This window comes from Hemiscyllium ocellatum, chromosome 23 (genome assembly GCF_020745735.1).
Source record: "Hemiscyllium ocellatum isolate sHemOce1 chromosome 23, sHemOce1.pat.X.cur, whole genome shotgun sequence".
Classification (NCBI taxonomy): Eukaryota; Metazoa; Chordata; class Chondrichthyes; order Orectolobiformes; family Hemiscylliidae; genus Hemiscyllium; species Hemiscyllium ocellatum.
Genome location: NC_083423.1, coordinates 40,864,618 through 40,886,414, shown reverse-complemented (window position 1 = coordinate 40,886,414; position 21,797 = coordinate 40,864,618). Strand labels below are relative to the sequence as shown.

The 21,797-nt window shown below is 38.4% G+C and overlaps 1 protein-coding gene across 6 annotated transcripts in view; it reads right to left on the bottom strand.

Annotated features, from left to right (window-relative positions):
- Positions 1 to 21,797, bottom strand: part of LOC132826759 (mucin-2-like) — a 150,260-nt gene that overhangs the window by 100,527 nt on the left and 27,936 nt on the right. For all 6 annotated transcript variants that reach the window (XM_060842933.1, XM_060842936.1, XM_060842939.1 and 3 more), the window contains exons 17-30: positions 20,962 to 21,208; positions 20,817 to 20,872; positions 20,628 to 20,722; positions 18,886 to 19,037; positions 16,227 to 16,365; positions 12,964 to 13,068; positions 11,890 to 12,078; positions 10,296 to 10,535; positions 10,048 to 10,204; positions 7,515 to 7,640; positions 6,862 to 7,003; positions 5,384 to 5,415; positions 3,667 to 3,723; positions 1,955 to 1,996 (exon numbers count right to left, since the gene is read on the bottom strand). In XM_060842933.1, the coding sequence (XP_060698916.1) occupies positions 1,955 to 1,996; positions 3,667 to 3,723; positions 5,384 to 5,415; positions 6,862 to 7,003; positions 7,515 to 7,640; positions 10,048 to 10,204; positions 10,296 to 10,535; positions 11,890 to 12,078; positions 12,964 to 13,068; positions 16,227 to 16,365; positions 18,886 to 19,037; positions 20,628 to 20,722; positions 20,817 to 20,872; positions 20,962 to 21,208 (1,779 nt within the window). The remainder of the gene's footprint in view (positions 1 to 1,954; positions 1,997 to 3,666; positions 3,724 to 5,383; positions 5,416 to 6,861; positions 7,004 to 7,514; positions 7,641 to 10,047; positions 10,205 to 10,295; positions 10,536 to 11,889; positions 12,079 to 12,963; positions 13,069 to 16,226; positions 16,366 to 18,885; positions 19,038 to 20,627; positions 20,723 to 20,816; positions 20,873 to 20,961; positions 21,209 to 21,797) is intronic.

The window sequence follows — 21,797 nt, the reverse complement described above, 5'->3', positions numbered from 1 at the left end:
GTCTTAATTCTGTCGTGGGCAAATTATTAGAGAGGATTCTGAGAGACAGGACGTATGATTACTTGGAAAACCATAGTTTGATTAGAGATAGTCAGCATCACTTTGCGAGGGACAGATCATGTCTTACAAACCATATTGAATGCTTGAGGATGTGACAAAACACACTAATGAAGGTAGAGCAGTGCGTGTGGTGTATATGTATTTTAGTGAGACATTTGATAAGGTTCCCCATGGTAGGCTCATTCAGAAATTGGGTTACAGGAAATTTTAGCTATCTGGATACAGAATTGGATGACTCATAGAAGACAGAAGGTGGTAGTAAATGGAAAGTATTCAGCCTGGAGCTTAATGACCAGTGGTGTTCCACAGAGATTGGATCTGGGAACACTGCTCTTTGTGATTTTTGTAAGTGATTTGGATGAGGAAGTAGAAGGGCAGATTGGTAAGTTTGCCGATGACATGAAGTTAGGTGGAGTTATGGATAGTGTGGAGGGCTGTTGTAGGTTGCAACAGGTCATTGACAAGAAGCAGACTGAGCTGATAAGTGGCAGATGGAATTCAAGCCGGAAAAGTGTAAAGTGATTCACTTTGAAAGGTTGAACTTGAATGCAGATTATAGGATTAAAGACAGGATTCTTGGTAGTGTGGAGAAACAGAGAGATCTTGAAGCCCACATCCATAGAGTCCTCGAAGTTGCCTTCTAATTTGATAGGGTTGTTAAGAAGGTGTATCGTGTATTTGCTTTCATTAGCAGGGAGAATGAGTTTAAGAGTTGTGAGGTTATGCTGCAGCTCTACAAATCCCTGGTTAGACCACACTTTGAGTATTGTGTTCAGTTCTGGCACCTCATTATAGGAAGGATGCAGAAGCTTTAGAGGGGGTGCAGAGGAGATTTACCAAGATGCTGCCTGGACTGTGAAGAAAGATTGAGGGCGCTAGGGCTTTTCTCATTGGAGCGAAGAAGGATTCGAGATGACTTCATAGAGTTGTACAAGATGATAAGAGGCATAGACACAGTGGATAGCCAGAGACTTTTCCCCAGAGCGGAAACGGCCATCATGACGAGATATAATTTTAAGGTGATTGGAGGAAGGTTCAGGGGAGACATCAGAGTTTGATTCTTTACATAGAGTGTGGTGGGTGTGTAGAATGCTCTGCCAGCAGTGATGGTGGAGTCAGATACATTAGGGACATTTAAGTGGCTCATGGATAGACACATGCATGATCGTACAATGAAGGATAAAAGGTCAGCACAACAACGAGTACCAAAGGGCCTGTTCTGTGCTGTACTGTTCTATGTTTTATAATGGTAGTTTCATAACATTAGCTATCAAATTCCAAATTTTATTCATTGAATTTAAATTCAATTACAGTAGCTAGTGTGGTAACTGAGTCCATATCCTTAAAATTAGTTAGCTCCCTATATTATCAGTCCAGTAATATTACCATGATACTACTATCACCCCAGTTGAGATCAGCAGCCATACAGGCTGAGAGATCAATATTCCAAACAACCCTAAACACCCTCTTTTTTTTTGGGTGCAGGACCAAATCATAATTTTCTCTGGAAAAGGGTCTCCCTTTTCTCTCCAAATAGGAGCCTGACCACAACTTAACAATTTTAAAAATTCAAAAGCAGGATTTTGATATGTCCCTCTCCCTAACTACAATTAGAGCCTGATGTTCCTCTGAATCTGGAACAGCTCTGATTGGTCTTCCAACAAACAACCCAATCACAATCCTTAACTGGACACTGAAACTGCCCTCGAGCTTATTAATTGACCATCTCAGGCAATTCAAAGATGAATGACTGCTTCCTCCCGTGGATAGGCCCAAGCCTCAGAAACATTCCTGACCTCCACTTCCAATCCAGAGAGAAAATCCAACCCGATGAATTATAAGTCTCCTAGGTGCGCTGGAAGTCCAAGATTCCATAAAGAAAGACATCACTTACCTGTTGAAGTTGTTTCCCGTATTATTCTTGTAGTTGTCTCTTCTGAAGAAAGAAAAATGAATTCATAACCATTAAGTCCAACTTGAAATGCATACACTAAGAGGGTCTCACCTGTACACACAACTGATTAGGGTAGTATTCATAACTGCTACCAACTAGATTTCTTTATTTCTTCCAAACGTATAACCTAGAAACACTGAAAGGTTTCAGAACATTTGTCAAACATTATAATAAATGTTATGTATAAACTGTTATAATTTCTGTCTCCACCACCTGATGTGCTGAATACTTACAGAATTTTCTAGTAATATTTCAGATTTATAGCATCTCCAATTTTATTGTCTCCAAACAATTTCTTTACTTTTCTAATGTGTTTCTCCACAGAATTTGTTCTTAAGAATCTATTCTGAGGTGCTTTTGTACCTAAAATGGCGCTGTAATGTGGCAACTTGTAAATTCTTCACTGCCCTTATTTGAGCACGTGACAATAAAGCTAATTCAATTCAATTCAATATTTTCTCAAATATGAACTTCTAGCTTCCACTCTGTGGAAGAAATGCCAAAAACGAACATTCATCTCAAGCTTCAATGCATGAGGGTTTCAAGAGTGTTCTGATGTATAACAGCATGTGTCACTGTTACCCCATTATGAATACAGGTATAGGTTAACCACCTGATTATTCAAATGACTCAATTTCTGCAATTCGGGCCATGGTCCCATCGAGATTTAAAATCGCAGAAAGTAAGATCATTAGATGAGTGCAGCCCTAACAGCACTTAAGCAGCTTGATACCATCCAGAACAAAGGAGCCCACTGGATTGGCATTATATCCACAGCATCCACTCCCTCCACCATCAATAGTCAGTTGCAACAGGGTGTAGTATCTACACGATGCACTGCAGAAATTCAACAAAGATCCTTAGATAACACCATCCAAACCATGACCAGTTCCATCCAAAAGGACAAGGGCAGCAGATGTATGGAAACACCATTACCTTCAAGTTCTCCTCCAAGCCACTCACCATTCTGACTTGGAACTACACCATTCCTTAACTGTCACTGGGTGGAAATCCTGCAATTTCTTCCCTCATGTGGTCAATCCACAGCAGATGGACTGCAGCGGTTCAAGAAGCAGCTCACCACCACCTTCTCAAGGGCAATTAGTGATGGACAATAAATGCTGACCGGTAAGCGATGATCTCACCCCACAAATGAATACATTTTTTAAAAACAAAACGTCTTTGCAAATCTGATCTGGTGAAGAATCTGCAGAATTTCTGGTCTAGAACATCCAAGATAGGCTAATAGCCCGTAACTGTTATCATGGAGCACTGACAAACTGTTTTCAAATAGTCACACTTATTAGTGCAACAGTGTGATCAATACAACAGAGAAAATAACAGCTTTAATACATTCTCATTGTTAGAATGAATGTATCCATAAGGGATGGATACCCACTACCAGCCTTCATCTGACTTCCGGTGAGAATACTTAAAGGAACAGATTGTTTGCATAAATCTACAGAAATGAACTCTAATTCCATCAATAAAATGAAAATATTAACTTCAAAATAAGAAGTGTAATATTTGAAATGTAGCAATCATACAAAAGTTATTGATACTATGGGGTATAGTTATTGATACTACAGGGTATAGTTTCAAGGTAAATATGTTGTCTTCAACTCAAAATAGAGAACTTAATCATTATTTACCAAATCTGTTGGTTGTAGTTAATGGAAGTGTTGGCTTCACTGTTGTTGTAGATGATGCTAAACAGCAACAGAAAAGAAAAATGATTAAAACATTAGTTACATTTTTATAGCAAGTCGTAACAGCTTTGAAGTGAAAGTCTGATTGCAGGCCCACAATAGTAATCTACCCTGAGCCACACAAGTGGCCTGGGATAGCAAAATGGTGGGCATCTTTCCAGTCACTGGAGCAACATGCCTTAACTTCTCTATTTATTAATACGTTTTATAGTTCTGATTTCTTACTTTCTGCAAGAACCTTCTCAAGGGTGATAAACAATTTCAATATATGAAGCCCTTTAAAAGAACCTGGTCTAATACTTCATGTATGAACTCCAAGAATGAGTAGTGCACAATATTTAATAATTGGAGTTATCTTTGGAGAGCTTAATCCTATCCTTGGCAATGTTCACCTGCATGTCCTTCCAACAGGAGCATTCAGATTATGATCTGGAGCAACAATGCTGATCAGTTTTATCTTCCCAAACACAGTGGATCTGAAGTGTCTCTTTTATTCACCTAACTGTAGGTGGTTAACTCAATGTTGACACACACAACTTTCCAGGGGCAAGAAAACAATATTTCAAATATGTAAGTTTAACAAATAAAGTAGATATTTTTCTCTTACCTTTGTTGTAGTTTACACGAATGAAAATGATCCATTTCACAGACTATTTCATTTGTTACAATAAAATACTGTCATTTTATGCAGTTAATTTCTGAATGTCCCAAGGGCTTCCATAATACTTGATTATACTAAAAGCATTTGCACTATAAATTCATTAACAGGTAAGAATTAATAATTCACCAAATGTTAAATACAATAAAGATACAAATAATGTGTCTTTACATGGATCCAATTTGATTGTTCAAGTATTGCATAGTTATAAAGGACTTTAGTGTGCATCTTTCCTATACTGTATTGTTCAGCTAATACATGATACTGATGCTGGGGACTGAGTGCCGAGGAAGTCTTCGTTGTTTTGAATCCAAAAATGTCATTCCAAAATATTACCTCTTTAAAACTTAAATAAATCATAGTTAACATCTTCAAGAAAGAAGGTATGCAAAATAATACTACAGAAAATTAAACTTCCTTAATTGTTTTTAAATGACAAGAAAAGCTATTACTCCACTACCTGGAGTAGTAGGAGTAAATGTTGTCACAAATGATGATGCATCTGAAAATGTTGTTCTTTCTGTCATTGTAATTACTATTATAAAATATGCAACAATTTTATGTATTCCACAATTTCAAATCTTAAATGTGGGCTGTCACTGATCCACAACAGTGCAGTAGAACGGGATGAGTATAATTCCTTCTCTCAGTTCCACATGAAAAGAAATTGTGAAAGATTGAAATCCTTTTTTTTGTTTGAAGCCTTGACAGACCCTTTTCTGTATCACTGGTTAGATGGCCCAACAATTCAGAATGTTTAAGTGCTCTTAGGGATAGTACATTGCAGCCCCAACCCGCTTCCTTTACCACAGATCCCCCTCGCCACCCTGTTTAATCAATGGATGTCACATGTACCAAGTTCTCCTCCTTGAACCCCAAGCCTGGCAAGGTAAGCCTGAAAGGGTTTATTTTACTGACTCTGCCAACTTCAGCAACATCAGAGGTCATTAGCCCATGGGCTATTCATTTTATTACACATTAAATATTTTAAGATTTACCAACCTCGGCAAGTGACTTTCCCATTCTTGCATTCACTAGAAAAAGATTGCAAAGTAGATTAAGTAGACTGATACAAACTGGATAAGGTTCTTATTTGTTTCACCTGATAATTACCATTAGAATTATTTATTTAGCAGATGTCTTATTATTTTACATGTTCATGGTTGTTGTCTCAAAAAAATCTTAAATCTGTTACATCAAGTGGACATTTCATACACTCAAAGAGATGTACAGCAAAACAAACAGATTCTTTGGATCAACTTGTCCATACCGACCAGATATCCTAAAATAATCTAGTCCCATTTGCCAGCACTTGGCCCATATCCCTCTAAACCCTTCCTTATCGCGGACCCATCCAGATGCCTTTTAAATGTTGTAATTGTACCAACCTCCACCACTTCCTCAGACAGCTCATTCCATACACACACCAAGCTTTGTGTGAAAGAGTTGCTCCTTCAGTCCCTTTTAAATCTTTCCCTGTTCACCTTCAACCTATGCCTTCTAGTTCTGGACTCGCACACCCCAGGGGAAACAGCTTGTCTATTTACCCTATCCATGTGCCTCATGATTTTATAAACCGCTAGAAGGTCATCCCTCAGCCTCCAACACTCCAGGAAAAATAGCCCTAGCCTATTTAGCTTCTCTCTATAGCTCAAATCCTCCAACCATGGCAACATCCTTGTAAATCCTTTCAAGTTTCACAGCATCCTTCTGATAGGAGGGAGACCAGAATTGCACAAAGTAGTTCAAAGGTGATCTAACCAATGTCCTGTATAGCCATAGCATGACATCCCAACTCCTATACTCAGTGCTCTGACCAATAAAAGGAAAGCATACCAAATGCCTTCCTCACTACCTATGACTCCACTTTCAAAGAACTATGAACCCACACTCCAAGGCTTCTTTGTTCAGCAACACTCCCCAGGACCTTACCATTAAGTGTATAAGTCCTGCCCTGATTTGCATTTCTAAAATGCAGCATCTCACACTTATCTCACTTAAACCCCATGTGCTACTTATCGGCCCATTGGCCCATCTTATAAAGATCCCATTGTAATATGAGGTAACTTTCTTTGGGTCCACTCCACCTCCAATTTTGGTGTCATCTGCAAATTCACTAATTATACCTCCTACTCCTTGATGTTATAAACTTGCCATTTTACAATTAAACTTTTCTCAAATTCTTGATGCTTGCAGCTTTTCCCAGAAAAGTGTTATTTCCATTTTGCCAATGGAATGCTTGATCTCCAACCTCTACAGCCTCGTAAGGAATCAGAGCTGTATTGAATTTCTGATATCTGGTACTAGTTTAATAACTAGTAATGTTATCTAATTGAATACTTAAACAATCGTTCTCTTGTGACATTTTTTTACAGATTTTTGTTTTAATGGAAGAAAAACAAAACATCACGTTCATTCGAAAAAACATTCTTTCATTCAGTGCCAGTGTAAGCTAAAAGTTGAATGTATTTAATACATACCATTCTTCACAGTCATTGCTTGTTGTTTCATCTGGATGCAGTATTATCCCATTGTAATAACAAGTGCATTCAGTTAAATTTACACATTTCATTTTGTTTTCATCCAGATAAGGAGCATTCTCTGGACATTTTGCATAGCAACCTATTGTTAATTTTAAAAAGTGATAATATGAATATTTTAAAATTTGTTAGAAGGCTTCAGAAAAACATTTCAAACTCATTACATTTTTTCAATGGTAGTAAAAACAACAACCTCTTAAACCTCACCAGTTAATAATTTTTTAAATCAATACTTTGTTACATAGACTGTAAAAACATTTCATAATTAGAAAATGGTGTAAACTCAAATTGGCATTTGCAAATCAAACTTTATATGCAAAGTTAAAAAAAATCACGCATCAAGTTGTAGTCCAACCAGTTTATTTGGAAGCACTAGCTTTCAGAGCGCTGCTCCTTTATCAGGTGGTTGTGAAGCAGGACCATAAGACACCTGATGAAGGAGTAGTGCTCCGAAAGCTGGTGCTTCCAAATAAACCTGTTGGACTGTAACTTGGTGTTGGGTGACTTTTAACGTTTTCAACCCCAGTCCAACACCGGCACCTCCAATTCATGTACAATCAATGATTAGGGAAAAAGTAATAATGAAGCAGAACCTTCAAGTATTGCAGAGAACTTCTTTCCAATGTGATGGTCTGAGCAGGTTTTCGTTGTTAAGGTACCACATGGTTGATAATGCCAGCTGCATTCTCTAGGACTGTTATAATAGTCACAATATACAGCTACAAGATACAATAAAGATTGTTATCTATAACCATCAGTGATTTCCTTCAACTTTATCGATCCATTACTTTGTTGTACACGATTATTTTATTTTTCACGGTGCTGTTCGTGACAAGTCAGAAGCCAAACTGGCTCTGGCTTTGTGGTAAGAACAATGTTGTGACCATTGGTGGTACCATTTATTGAGATATAAATTAGACAGCAGCTTCCAGCATTCATTCAGACATAATTAAATATAGGAATAATGACTTGTCCTAGTGCTTCAGAAACTTAGTTCAAAGAATGTCTTGTATGAGAGGCATGACACTGAAATACATGAAGGATGTGAATTTGCATTACTAGATGCCCACTTTTTTCTCTAAAAATGATTAAAACTTAGCCATTTCAATGCAAGTGAATTTTTAATTACTGCCAGGCAGCATCTTTAACATCAAAATTAACTTTACGTATGTGGAGTCTCACTCAGAGTTTACTTATTGTTGAAGTTTTTTTAAAATCTTAACACTTTTGTTCTGACCCTTTTCTCTCACTTTCTTAATACCATATCTTGTTCCTCTCTTTATTTCTGTACATGACTTAACTTTCAATTAAGTATTTTAAATCGCGCTTTCTGATTTTGACTCTATGATTAAGTAAGAATTTATCAATGCATTTAGGTAAGAGAAACATGCAGTTAGTTGTGCACAATGTCACTGATGCTCTGTAAAGGATACCAAGCTGAAATGGCTTCCCTATTACTGCAATTTGTAGTAAAAACATCCACAAAAAATCTGTCCTCAGTCTTCAATGAGCACTAAATTTACTACCATTCGTTCTTCAATGAGCACATAATTTGGACCAATGCTTTAGACTATCCGATGTACAATGTACTCTCAGGATCATGACTTAAATATGGCTGAATAACTGAATTTTGTTTCGATTTGGCAGTAGTAGAAATATGTTCAATTTATTGTGACATGTCATTACATCATCATATTCATATTTTACATTACCTTGATTATTATTAAATGCTTGTTTAGTTCTACACTAAACTTTAGTTTTTTTTAATTTGGAAGGTCTGCAGGAATATGGGAAAGGAGGATAAGGCGGATTGGTAGGTTTGGAATAAAAGATGTGTGACTCTGTAAATTTCATGAAAATAAAGGGTTCCAGGTTGTGCTGGAATGTGGAAATGGTAATGGGTGGACTTGGGATATTGGTGATGCCATTTGGAAGAGATGGGGGTGTAGTGGCAGTGTCTCTAGATTGTAAATTTAGTGGTTAAGACTAGTGTTCAGGGAACATGGTCTTGAAGCCAGTCACAACAGTGAGTAGAATGTAAATGTAATTAAGAAGTCTGGAGTGGAAAAGTTAACCTCAATAATGATGACCATGAAAACTGCCAAATGTGTAAACCCACATGATTCATTTGTCGCCCTTAAGGAGGACATCTGCAGTCTTTACCTGATCTTGCTCACATCTAATGCAAGGTTATATCAAAGGAGCTTGACATCTTTGAGATGAGTATTGGATGGGTTCATCATTGGACAATGTGTTTGAAGTTGCAGATAGGTACTGAGAAAGAGAGTTTAACGGTTTAACTTCTTTTCTTAGTTAAAGAAACTAAAGTCATTTCTTGTGCTCCTGTCAGGACTTAGAGTACGAAAGTTTTTTTTTGGTCATGGGCAGGCTATGAATGAAGATCAGGAGGAAAAACAATGAGCAGCTCAGATGAGGCATTGGGATTATCAGGAGATGAGAAAATGAGGCAATATGGTAGACACTTCTGTACCAACCATTCTACTTCTGAGTTGTTAGTCTTTACTTATGTAATAAGGGCTACGTTGTTACAACCCTGTGTGCTAATGTTGTATTTCTGTACCAAATAGTAAAGTTCAATTCCAAATCCAAAACCCAAGAGAACACCCAGAGCAGATCTAATATTTGATACAAGACCTTCATAAACAAGATGGAATATAAACAAAAGTTATGTCAAATAAAGTACAAAAGAAAACACATTTCTTTTGAAACTGTACATTTTATTGTAAATTTTCAGGAAGGTTTTGGACCATAATTTGTGATGAGCATAGAATCATAGAAACAGGCCATTTGGCCCAACAGGTCCACACCGACCCTCCAAAGAGTAACCACACAGACCCATTTCCCCACCTTATAACTCTACATATGCCCCTGACTAACGCACCTAGCCTACACATCCCAGAACACCACAGGCAATCTAGCATGGCCAATTCACCTAACCTGCACATCTCAGGAGGAAACCGGAGCACCCGGAGGCAACCCATGCAGAAACAGGGAAAATGTACAAACTCCACACAGACCTTTGCTTAGTTACTGATATCCATTCATTTTCTTCCATTATTTTAATAATTATTATAATTACGTATCAGGTGTCAAAATAACACTTACGGCATAAATCTGGGGTTCTCCAGTAAACACAAACACCAGCTTTATTACAAGCTTCTGCATACACTGCTACAGCGGTACAGAAACCCAGATATTTCCCTTCCAAGTCACAGGCACAAGCCTCCTGGACACAAGCGTCATAGAATGGTGTAGGATCAACCTAGTAAAAGACACACCACAAGATCAGAAAATGGGCTTTACAAACAGCTTTAAAATTATTTTATTGGTTTCGACAAGAAACACTTACTCACCTTTTTGTGGCATTTTTGAAAGGCAGCATCCTTGATAATGCTGCATTTTCTCTGGGCCCATGCTAAGCAATAGGGGTTTCTGTCACAAGGGAATGTTTGATTCATTGCATCCGAACAAGAAAGCGATGATTTCCAGCTGCTTCCAAACCTTACAGCATCAGTCACCAAAGAGTTCCCCTTAGTTGTTAGATCGTCTGCAACGTCATCATTGAAATTCCCGCATAGACCACATACTTTGTTCTGTAATAGAAAATGCGTCGATATATTATTTTTAAAAAGCCATCTCCTGAAAAGTTCAAAGGGGAGTTCTGCTCTTTTGTTGTAACTTTGTTCAGAGACTGTGAAATCCTCCAAGGAGAACAACGGAGATTGGATTTTCTTCCATTTCTTCGGGAGCTCCACCACAGGAATTAGAGCAGAAGGCCAGAAAGATTTCTACGGAATTTTAGTGTCCTGTTTCCAGTCAACGAAACGCTAATTATTGATGTCACAATTTCCTGTTATAAATTCTTCTATCTTTCCCTGAATCCTTGTTTTGTATTCAAATGAATAACCTGTTTATCTGTTTTGCACATACCAGCTTCTCAGCCTTAACCTTTGAGAATTTCCTCTGCTTGAACTAGTCTGACTGCTCTCTTGCTAACATCAATACCTTTGGCTATCTGGCCAGAAATCAAATGAAACTCTTGAATTATTTGGAGATACAGCTGTGGTTCATTACTATCAGCACAACAGACTATGGCTAACTCAGCACAAATAAAAGCATTACAATTTTACACTCTGCAATCTCAGCCATTGCATCTGCAGCTAGGGCTGGAATCTGGAGTCAGGAGCAGATCTGTCACTACAGCCTATATGTGTCTTGAGGTGATGGTTTCAATCCATTCCATTTCAGAATTTGTTCAGTCCTGGATTTTGTATTATTCACTAACTTCTCAGATTATTCATTCTATTTAACTGACTTAGAAGTTCAAACAATCACTTGCTGTGAGAGCCAAGTGGATTCTTTCAGCTATTTTCAATGTTTTACACCAAAGGCCTATTTAAGATGAAAATAAATTATTTCAGTATATTAACTGCAAAATATGATGTTGATTACATTTATTCAACAATACCAAAAATATTCACACATACACACAATAAATGTTCCTGAGCTATCCATCTGGAAGTTTAACACATTTAAAATAAAACAATTTAGTCTATTAGTTTAGCAAACACATTACACATTTATAATATGGAATACAACTTATTAGAAATAACTCCACAAAGACCAGAGTCCATCACCCTTTATTTACACATGGAGAGTTCTTGTCACTGATCTAGCTCCCTCAGAGCCAATTCTCAGAGTGAACAGGATGTCTAACATGTTTGTTCTTATCTATTAGCCAGGGCTCCCTGATTGAACCAGATTAACAGTCTTGATCAGGAATCTCATATTCTATGAGGTCCACTGGCTGACCTCGTTACAAACACTACAATATTAATTTCTCCAAGTTATTACATCATTAATTATAAGTTGGTTAATTCATGCTCACTAATGACCACATTAGTAAATTATATAAATAGAAACATCTGACGTTCAGATTGTGCTTACCTTCCATCTTGGATCCAATGTGATTGAAAGTTTGGTGCGTTTGTCCCAAATCACAGTGATCCCGTTGGAAAATTTAAGGATTAAATAGAGTCCAACAGTGTGAAGTGAGTAGGAACTATCAATGCACTTGGTCTCCCGAGATTTGTCAGATTGAATTATTCTACCATCTGTTAGAATGAATTCTTTGCCCTAAAATTAAAAGTTACAATTTGTTTTGAAACAGGTATATTGAAGATATAATATTAGTTAATATGCTTATTGATACAAAAGCAAAAACTGTCCCCCAGTGCTTTTGTTCTTTACAATCCAAAGTATCAAGTACATTCCATAAACTTTGAATATTTTCAATCATGTCACTTCCTACCTTCATTTTGTCTGCCTCATTGTTATCTTTCAGTCCATTTTGCTACTATGTTTTTTAAATACTTATTTAAATTTGAAACTCATTTTGACATACTTGCAACATTTTTTTAATCGATTTTTGGCACGATAGCATCATGTAGGTGTAGAGAATGTGGAGCAGGTGGAGGGATCTGACATCGAACCTGTCTGACTTGAACGGGTGAGACAGGAAGTCAAAGGTATAAGTTGGCAGAAAGCAGAAGCTGGTGCCTGGAGTCTGGGAGCATGTTCCGGATTCACTAGCCAGTGTGTTTTTAGGAAACTTCTCTCCTCCACACAGGTGGGTGGGGGGGAGAACAAAATTCATTTTCAAAAGTAACATGTAGGAACTCTCCAATGTAAAAATACTTGATTGTGACAAAGTCAAATAGGCAACTGGAATAAACTTCAGTGCTATGATTGGGGACTGTTTGAAAAAATGAGCTTGTTACTGTGTCTTTGTGTTACAGATTCTTCTTTGTGTCAGCTGAAGAAGATATTTCACAGCAGCGATAGGGAGTTAATGTGGGTCAGATGAACACATCATGTGACCTTGAGCTTCTGCAAAGTTTAAGCCAAAAAAAAACTTTACACCACATGGGCCGACAGATATGTAATTCTCCACACACTATGGATTAAACAGGTTGGGATGCTGTGACAATGGTTCAAAATCAATGTGTTAAAAATACTGACCACAAGTAAGATTTTGATATTTCTTGAGCATGTCACTCCATTTTCACAACACGGAACACTTTCTGTTAATATTTGGAATGTTCCACTTCCTTGATTGCAATAATCCTGCAAAGAAACATAAGAGTAAAGGCATAAGGAAGTTTGGCATGATAATATGCCTTCAGCCCTTCCTATCTTGCACCAGTATAAGTGAAGATTCAGGTTTTGATGTTGACAGTCACGTTTTCCACTGGCACGTCACCTTGTTCATTCTTCACATGTTGGAGGTTGTCAAAACCGATGAATGCAGAATGGGAGCTGACAGACGCAATGACCTCTCACACTTCAAGTTCCCCAAAGATTAAGCTAGGAGAGCTTCAAGTTGATAGTTTCTGAGGATTACAGTTATGGGTGAATAGCAGGTCCAGTGAGGCCTATAAGGTGTAGGCTCCCGCACCATACTATTGCCAACACGGAGGACTGGATTTCTCAAGCTGTATTTAATGAAGCACCGTTTTCCTTTCAATTACACCCACTCAAGAAAAGGGGCTTTGAAACCTACCTTTGAGAAAGCTAGCTGTCCCACAGCCACTTTATTCTTGGAGGGATGCTCAGAATAAAAGAAAGACTTTCCAGAAGGGGAAAAGAAACAGTAAAATAACATGTAATGTATGAGGAGAAACGTAGTGATTGTACTGGAACTCCATATTGAGGTATCCAAAACAGGTCAGATCCCTAGGATAGGTCACCTGCGCGTTTTACTGGATTTTCCCCAATTTGTAAAGGGAGTCACACCTTCAAAAGATGCCAATTGTTCAGATTGGCCAGCAGCTCGGTAGCCATGGCAGCACTATTACCAGCCAATGGATACCACTGGCTATACACGCAGTCCCCAAAGAAGAGGAGAATGTGAAAGCCATACTGGGCCAATGAGTTTGAGGGACTGAGTGTAGGGCAAATTGAGGAGCGTGATCGTGAAGAAGGATCCCTCCATTGGCAGAAGGTATTTCCAAGAGTGGTTCATCTTCCCACCCCCAACTTGCCCAATACAGGCTTACCCAGTAAAACCTGCCAAGGCACCCACTCTAACAAGCACCAGGACGTAGCTTGGCTGCTGATAAGAAGGGCACACCCAGTCAGACCATTCATGCATACTGAGGCTGTCCGTGTCACTGCACACTGCCCTCACAATGACAGCAGTGGTGAAGAGCCCATCCCACATCTCCTTCTAGAAAGTGCCTTTGCAAAGGAAATCTGGAGAGAGATGCAGTGTTTTTTTGTTGTTGTCCAGGTTCATCCTGAGCTGCTCAGTGACACAAGATTGTGCTGTACAGGAGTTCCCTAGGATACACACCAAGACAAACACCAACTGTGACTGGACGCTGATTTACTCCGGGAATGATTCTCTTTGGTCCACCTGGAATTTGTCAATCTTCTAGTGCAAGGAGTTGTCCTTGACAGAGTATGGCAGACTGACAAAGTCCAAGGTCCAGGACTGTGCTGAGGAACACATTAAAACGGATGCAGCCGCTGCAAAGGACCATTGGGGAAAGGTCACCATCAAAGGTTTATCTGCCATAATGTACTGAGGATCTGTTAACATACAGAATCCCTCGGCATGTGTGCTTGTTTTGAACATCTGTAGTTCTTGTCATGTTTAGTAAATGTTGCAATTTTGCAACTGGATTGAGGCACCAAAGAGTGAGAAATGTAATATATTTTCTACAAAATCCAATTTGAATTGCTTTGTAATCTACCAATAGATATTTTATGAATAATGAATATTTTTGCTAACCAGAAGCCAGATGAGCAACTTCCTTCATATGGATCTCCCACAGCCATGAGCATGATTACATCAATTCGCCATATAAAGGACACCTGAACCTTGCAATGTCTCCAGGTAAAATGGGGACAAGACAGGGATGGGTAGGCAGGCAGCAGGTATGCTGGACACTGCATTTTCCTAGAATGCCCAGTAGAGGGCTGGATCTAATACATGGAAATAGGATCGGGTCAACTATCTAAAGAGGTAGCCATAGAGGTCTCAGGAAAAGGAATGAGAATTGCCCAGTTCATTAACTACCAGGATAGATACAAACAGAATAAATTAGATGAGAGAACGTGTGTATAGCAATTCAAGGCAAGATGACTGGAGGGAAGAGGATGCAACACAATAAAAAGAGGGGAGCAGACACGCCCCACTCCACCAAGGACATACAGGTCCTGGGCATCCTCCATCACCAAACCCTAACCACCCAAAATCCTGGAGGAGGAACGCCTCATCTTCCACCTTGGGACACTGCAACCATACTAGATTAATGCGGATTTCACCAGTTTCCCATTTCCCCTCCAACTTCATCCCAGTCCCAACCTTCCAACTCAGCATCGCCCTCTTGACCTAATCATCATCCTTCCAATCTGTCTGCTCCACCCTCCTCTCCTACCTGTCACCTTCACCCCCATCTTCATCTACCTATTGCACTCTCAGCCACATTCGCCCCTCCAGTCCCACCTCCCTTCCATTTATCTCTCAGCCCCCCAGCCCACAAGCCTCATTCCTGATGAAGGGCTTATGCCCAAAACATCAATTCTCCTACTCCTCAGATGCTGCCTGTCCTGCTGTTCCAGCACCACATTCTCAACACTGGTGGTGGGGAGGATAAGACAAAGTGGATGGCAGTGATAAACAATAGCAGTAAAGGAAAATAAAAAGTACAAAGTAAATGAGAAATGGAAAGAGAAACCAATAGCAATGGAAGTGCAATTTACTGGATGCTGATGTTATGAAGGCAAAATAAGTGGTAATAAAGGGAAAAGGGAAAGGCAGATAATTGGATTAATGTTTTGAGAAAGAAGAGAAGCAACCAAACACACAGAAAGATCTCTTTACTCACAATCCAAACTCATTGTATTCCATGCTACACCACTGCTTTGATGAGCTGGCAAAGTCTTGACATAAATGGCTTAATGTTTAATGTTTAAATTTTCTTCTATATCCTGAACTCAAAAAGGGAAAGGAGGGAATTGTTCCACATGAATTAAATGATGAGAGAAAACAAATAATAAATTATATAACCTGAAGAAGTAAAAGGTAATAAAATCTCCACCAGGATTTGAAGCACAGGGATATCTATGTATGCCTACTATATATGTATTACCACTTCATAAGACAAAAATCCCACGTGAAACCTATATCCATGTGGTTTAGAAGAAATACAGAAATCCCACCTAATTGAATATAGTAAACTACAAAGACAGGGGCAGCATTTGCTTTTTCCGGTTACCTCAACAAAAATGTATTCACAGTTGCCATCAAACCTATATCTCTTTCCATCAAAGGTTAGATATTGACCATCTCCATGAACGTGGCAGGTCTTTGGACAAGAATTGGTGGTGCAATCCCATACTCCAGCTCGACAAGTGCTGTAATATAAAACACAAGTAATATTGTTTTGTAATACAGTTCAGATGTTTATGCAAAAGGAGTACAATTCAGATGTCTTTACGAAACGTATGACAAATTAATCTCTCATTGTAAAACATGTTGTGCTGTTAAATGTTTTATATTAATGGGAGTTGTGCTTGAGGGAAAGTCAAATTACTCATGAGCAATTCAACCTTTGAATGCTTACAAGTTAAATTACTTTCCTATTGAATAGCTCCCTAGTAAGGATGTCACTTAAGCTGGAGAACTGACTTAAACAGACTGCAAGAAAAATACTTTGTTAAAAACATTACTGTTACAGTCTTGGCCATTGTAACCAGAGAACCTCTCTACAAGCAGATGAAAGCTCTACTTCTGATGACTGCTCCAACTCAAATTTCTAGATTTATTTCATTATTTGGAAGTTATGAATCATCACATCACACAATATGGTTTCACCCAAACGTACAGTATGCTTTTATGTTTTGTTAATCTTTCCAGGACTGTATTGCTGAATAGTGACAAAATTAGTGACTAAACAGAACGATTGCTCCGTTTTCATTCTAAAGATAAATGGTTAAGAATTTAACTCGAGTAAAAAGTGAGGTCTGCAGATGCTGGAGATCAGAGCTGAAAATGTGTTGCTGGTTAAAGCACAGCAGGTCAGGCAGCATCCGAGGAACAGGAAATTCGACGTTTCGGGCAAAAGCTCTTCATCAGGAATTCCTGATGAAGGGCTTTTGCCCGAAACATCGAATTTCCTGTTCCTTGGATGCTGCCTGACCTGCTGCGCTTTAACCAGCAACACATTTTCAACTAAGGATTTAACTCACAAAGGGTATCTTTTTCTGCCAGGCAATATTAATATTAACATAAGCAGTTATAAATTTGCATGAAAATCCTTAAGCATGCTATTTTCAAAAGGGTATTATACTATTAAAATAAATAAATTAATGTACTATTTTAACCAATGTGAATCTCAAGAAACAAAAAGCCAATCCTGAGCAACGCTCCAAATAATTTCTAAGACTTGAAAGGCACAGAGCTAAAAGTAGACATTATGGTCAAAGTATGCCATTCTGAAAAGAGTTACTACACTGTCGCGGGCAGCATGCATGACCAACTCTAATTAAATTAGAATCACCACTCAGAGTTAAAATATAGAGTATGACATTGATCTTGCAGAGATGATCTGTAAATCCCATGCATTGTGAGGGAATACACAGAGAACAGGTATCTCCACATATTTTTAAATTATACAATACCTGACAGTAAAATACAAAAATGTCTTCAGTAATCTAGGGAATCTTTATCTGATCATGAGTGCTTACGAGAAATGCTTCAGAATTTATTGACCCAAAGTAACTAGGGCAAGGTGCATGGGGATTTTTAAATGGGAACAATGTTGCTTTGTGATTTTTTTAGCTACGTACTTCAATTGCTTAAATCACACACTTTTGTTTATCCATTCACAGGATTTGGATGTCAATACCCAGTTATTGCAGCATTTATTGCAGATCCTTAGTTGTCCTTAAGGTGGTAGTGAATAGTCCTTTTGAATTGCTGCAGTCATGTGGTGTTAGGAAGGGAGTATCAGATCTGAAATTGCATTGTTACAACTGGTTGTGCCTGTATAGTCTGGTGTTTAAAGGAACAAGATAAATTCAAAAAGAGGAAGTAGTTCACCAACCCTCCAAATACAAATGCAATGAAGTTTTCTTACATTTCTCATAGTGCCAGTATGTCACCTCAACACTAAATGTTGTAACAAGAAGTTATTTTGGTTATTGTCAACTATTGGTTTCAGACATCCCTGTGTACCAGGTTCATAAGCCAGTTACACAATCGCCTGTTTGCTGTTTTTCAGGGACATATTATGGCACCCAATCAATCCTGTAAAGAAAAGAACCCCCCCCCCTCTCCTTTTACCATTGATAATTTTCTCTCTGGTATAATGTAGTTTTGCATTTTATACCCTGGATTAAATCATATTTCTTCTATCCCTATGGTATCAGCTTTTCTTTTTATTCTTTCAAGAGATCTGAGCAGTGTTGGCAAAGGCAATTTTGATTCCCCATCTCCACTGCCATTGAGAAAGGCTTGAGATGCCCATTTTGGTACTTTGTCACATTTCTAACGATCAAGTCTAGAAATGTGATTGGGCTGTTCAAGTCAGTCTTAGGTATTGTGATTTCCTTAAATGTACACCAAAATATGTAGCCTATTTTGGTTTATTTTCTCTAAATTCTTTACCCATATTTACATTTCATCTTCCTGGCCTTTTGAAAGTATTTTAAACGTTCATTACAATGAATGAACTGTCACCAGAGGCCAGCTAAATTGGCCAGCAACAAGCGCGCCATTTTAAAATTGTTGACAGTGGTATTCCTTCAAACTAAATGGAATATAGAAATGTAGGCATAGACTCAATCCAGGCCATTAGAAAATTGAAACATTCATAGTGGTCCAAAATCCTACAAGAGGATTTTCTTTTAATATTGACAATTACGTAATCTCACCATTTATTGCAGTCCCTCTTGATTGTTGTACCAGCTTTGTGACTTTCTCCTCCAAATAAACAAGGACACTGTTCAGGATCAATACATCTTCCAGAGTCATCTTCCACAAGATTACCAGGACAGACACAGCCAGGGACACACAAACTATTTGACTTTCATCAAAGGGAACAATTTTTTTTTAGTTTGGTTTGTTAAATTCATTGGGAAATAAACAATATAGATTTGCAAGTACGTGCAATTACTAATTTTACACAATTATTATCCCTAAGCTAAATATTATATTGTTTCAGGAATATGAAAATTAAAATATATAATCTATACCTGAATTGAAAAGTTAGGTTTGTTAGCGTATGTTTGAAGTTGTGTAACAAGGCAACAAAGAATATTTACATATTAAAATGAATTCATAAAAACATTTACAAGCATGTTACAGAGACTAGAAGGTTTGAGTTATAAGGAGAGGCCAGATAGGCTAAGACTTTTATTGCCTGGTGCCTAAACGCGACTTTATAGAGGTTAATAAAATCATAAGGAATATGGTTAGGATGAATAGCCAAGGTCTTTTCCCTGGGATATAGGAGTCCAAAATGAGAGGGTATAGGTTTAAGATGAGAGGGGAAAGATTTAAAAGTGACCCGAGGGCAACTTTCTCACTCAGAGGGTGATGCATACGATCTGCCAGAGGAACTGGTAGAAGCAGACACAATTACAACATCTAAGAGACATTTGACAGGTACATGGATAAGAAAGGTTTAGAGCAATGCTATGGGTCAAATGCAGGAAAATGGGACTAGTTTGGTTTAAGTTAGCTGGTCGGCATGGACAAGTTCAGCCAAGGGGCTTGTTTCCATGCCGTATGACTCTATGACTCTACTTATGGTGCTATTTTACAGCTACTGTACGATGTAATGAATGACCATTAGAGAGACAGATTGCAGTTTGTTCTAATACACACAGAAGCTGCACCTCCTGATAGAATCAGAGAGTCACAGATTTAAACAGCATGGAAAAGGCCCTTCAGCCCATCATGTGTGCACCAGTCAGCAAGCACTTTTCTACTCTAGTCCCATTTTCCAGCACTTGGCCCATAGCATTGCATGCTACCCAAAATGAGGATATGGCTTTAAACCACCACACAGGAAAAATTGACATTTGAGTCTGGAACAAAATGCTAACTTGATGGTGACTATGCATCTACGTTAATGTAGTGCATTTAATGCACTAAAGTTGCTGGGTGAAAATCCTGGAATTCCCTCCCTAATGGCATTGTGGGTCAACCCACAGCAGGTGGACTGCTGCAGTTCAAGAAGACAGCTCACCACCACTTTCCAAAGGGCAACTAGGAATGGGGAATAAATGCTGACCAGCCAGTGACACCACAGTCCACAAATGAATTTTAAAAATGCCCTACAGGGCAAGCACATCTCCCATCCTTATCTGTGCTGGCCTATACCTACTCCAGAAACAAAGAAATGTAACTGAGTCTTAGCTGTCTTCTGGGTAATTAGCAATTAGCCACTGGTTTTGCACCAGTTACAAAACTCTAATGTGAGACTATACCTGAGATGCTCTCAGATTGCTAAGCTTCAGTCAGTTGAAATCAAAGCGTTGATCACAGTTCCTCGTCACATTTCTAATTTCATTCTGATGTGCCATCCAAAATCAGTTCTCATTGGGACAACAGTTGTGTAAAATTAAAGCCCACAAAACAAGACATTGATGAATGCTCAATTGCCACTTACCGGTGGGATATTTCGACTTCTGCATGTCTTTGCATTGCTCTTTCCAGGGACAATGATTTTGGTGCAATCATTATACACCTTCCCATTCAGACATCCTAAGAAAGAAAATCCCATTATCATCAGTTTTGATTGAAGTTTTAATCTCAGTTCCTCCTGATAACATTGTAAGAAATGGAAGCAACAGCTCACCTGGCTGGGTGGTGGTAGGAATGAGAGGACAGGAAACTTTCCCATTTTCACATGTGCTGAATAGAAATAAAACAGGATCATGCTTTTATATATCTTTAATTGATAGCTTACTCAAAGTTTGCAGAATATGATCTAATATACTTACCAGATTCTACCATTCAGAGTCATGCTTTGTCCTTTTTTGATAACTATTTCACCCATGTAACAGGAGCAGTCTGCTTTATCAATACATTCTCCAGAATTATCCATGTACTTCCCCTCAGGACAGCCACAGCCATAAACTGGTGTATCTTTAACATCACAGGTATAATCGTAATGGGATAATGATCGACAGGTACGGTTACAGGCCCTCATGTCATTCTCAAACACCTGAGTGTTGGGACATGGCTTATCTAAATGAAAAATAACACTTTTATTCGTGAAAAGGAAAAGGTTAGTGACAGTGAATCTGAACATTTCCAAGTCAGAGACGTAGGACACTATAATGAGGAATAAGAAAATGGTGGAGGTGTTATGCAATTTGTTTTTTGTTCATCTTCACAGCTGAGGGTGCAAAGTTCCTATGAACTGTGGGAAATTGAGTTTCTTACGTGAGAGAAAAATTAATAGCAATAAAGAAAAAGTACTGGAAGAGGTAATGGCTGATATCTTCCCTGGATGGATGGTCCACATCTGGGGGTGGATAATAGAGATGGATGCAGTGGCATCCTTCAGATTTCTTGAAGTACTAGAATCTATAATCCAGTTGTTCATGAAAAGGAGCCCAGAGAAAACAGGGAACAACAGGTCAGTTATGCTGACATCAGCAGGTGGGAAATTGCTAAGAAAATGTGGGGAGATTATATGAAATAGGTCTATATTCTCTGGAGTTTAGAAGAGATGTGGCCTCATCAAAACATATGAAACTTTTAGAGAGTGTGATAGTGTCCCAGCAATTGTTCATTAAATACTCTGCACAGTAGTCAGTTCCATTGAGTATAG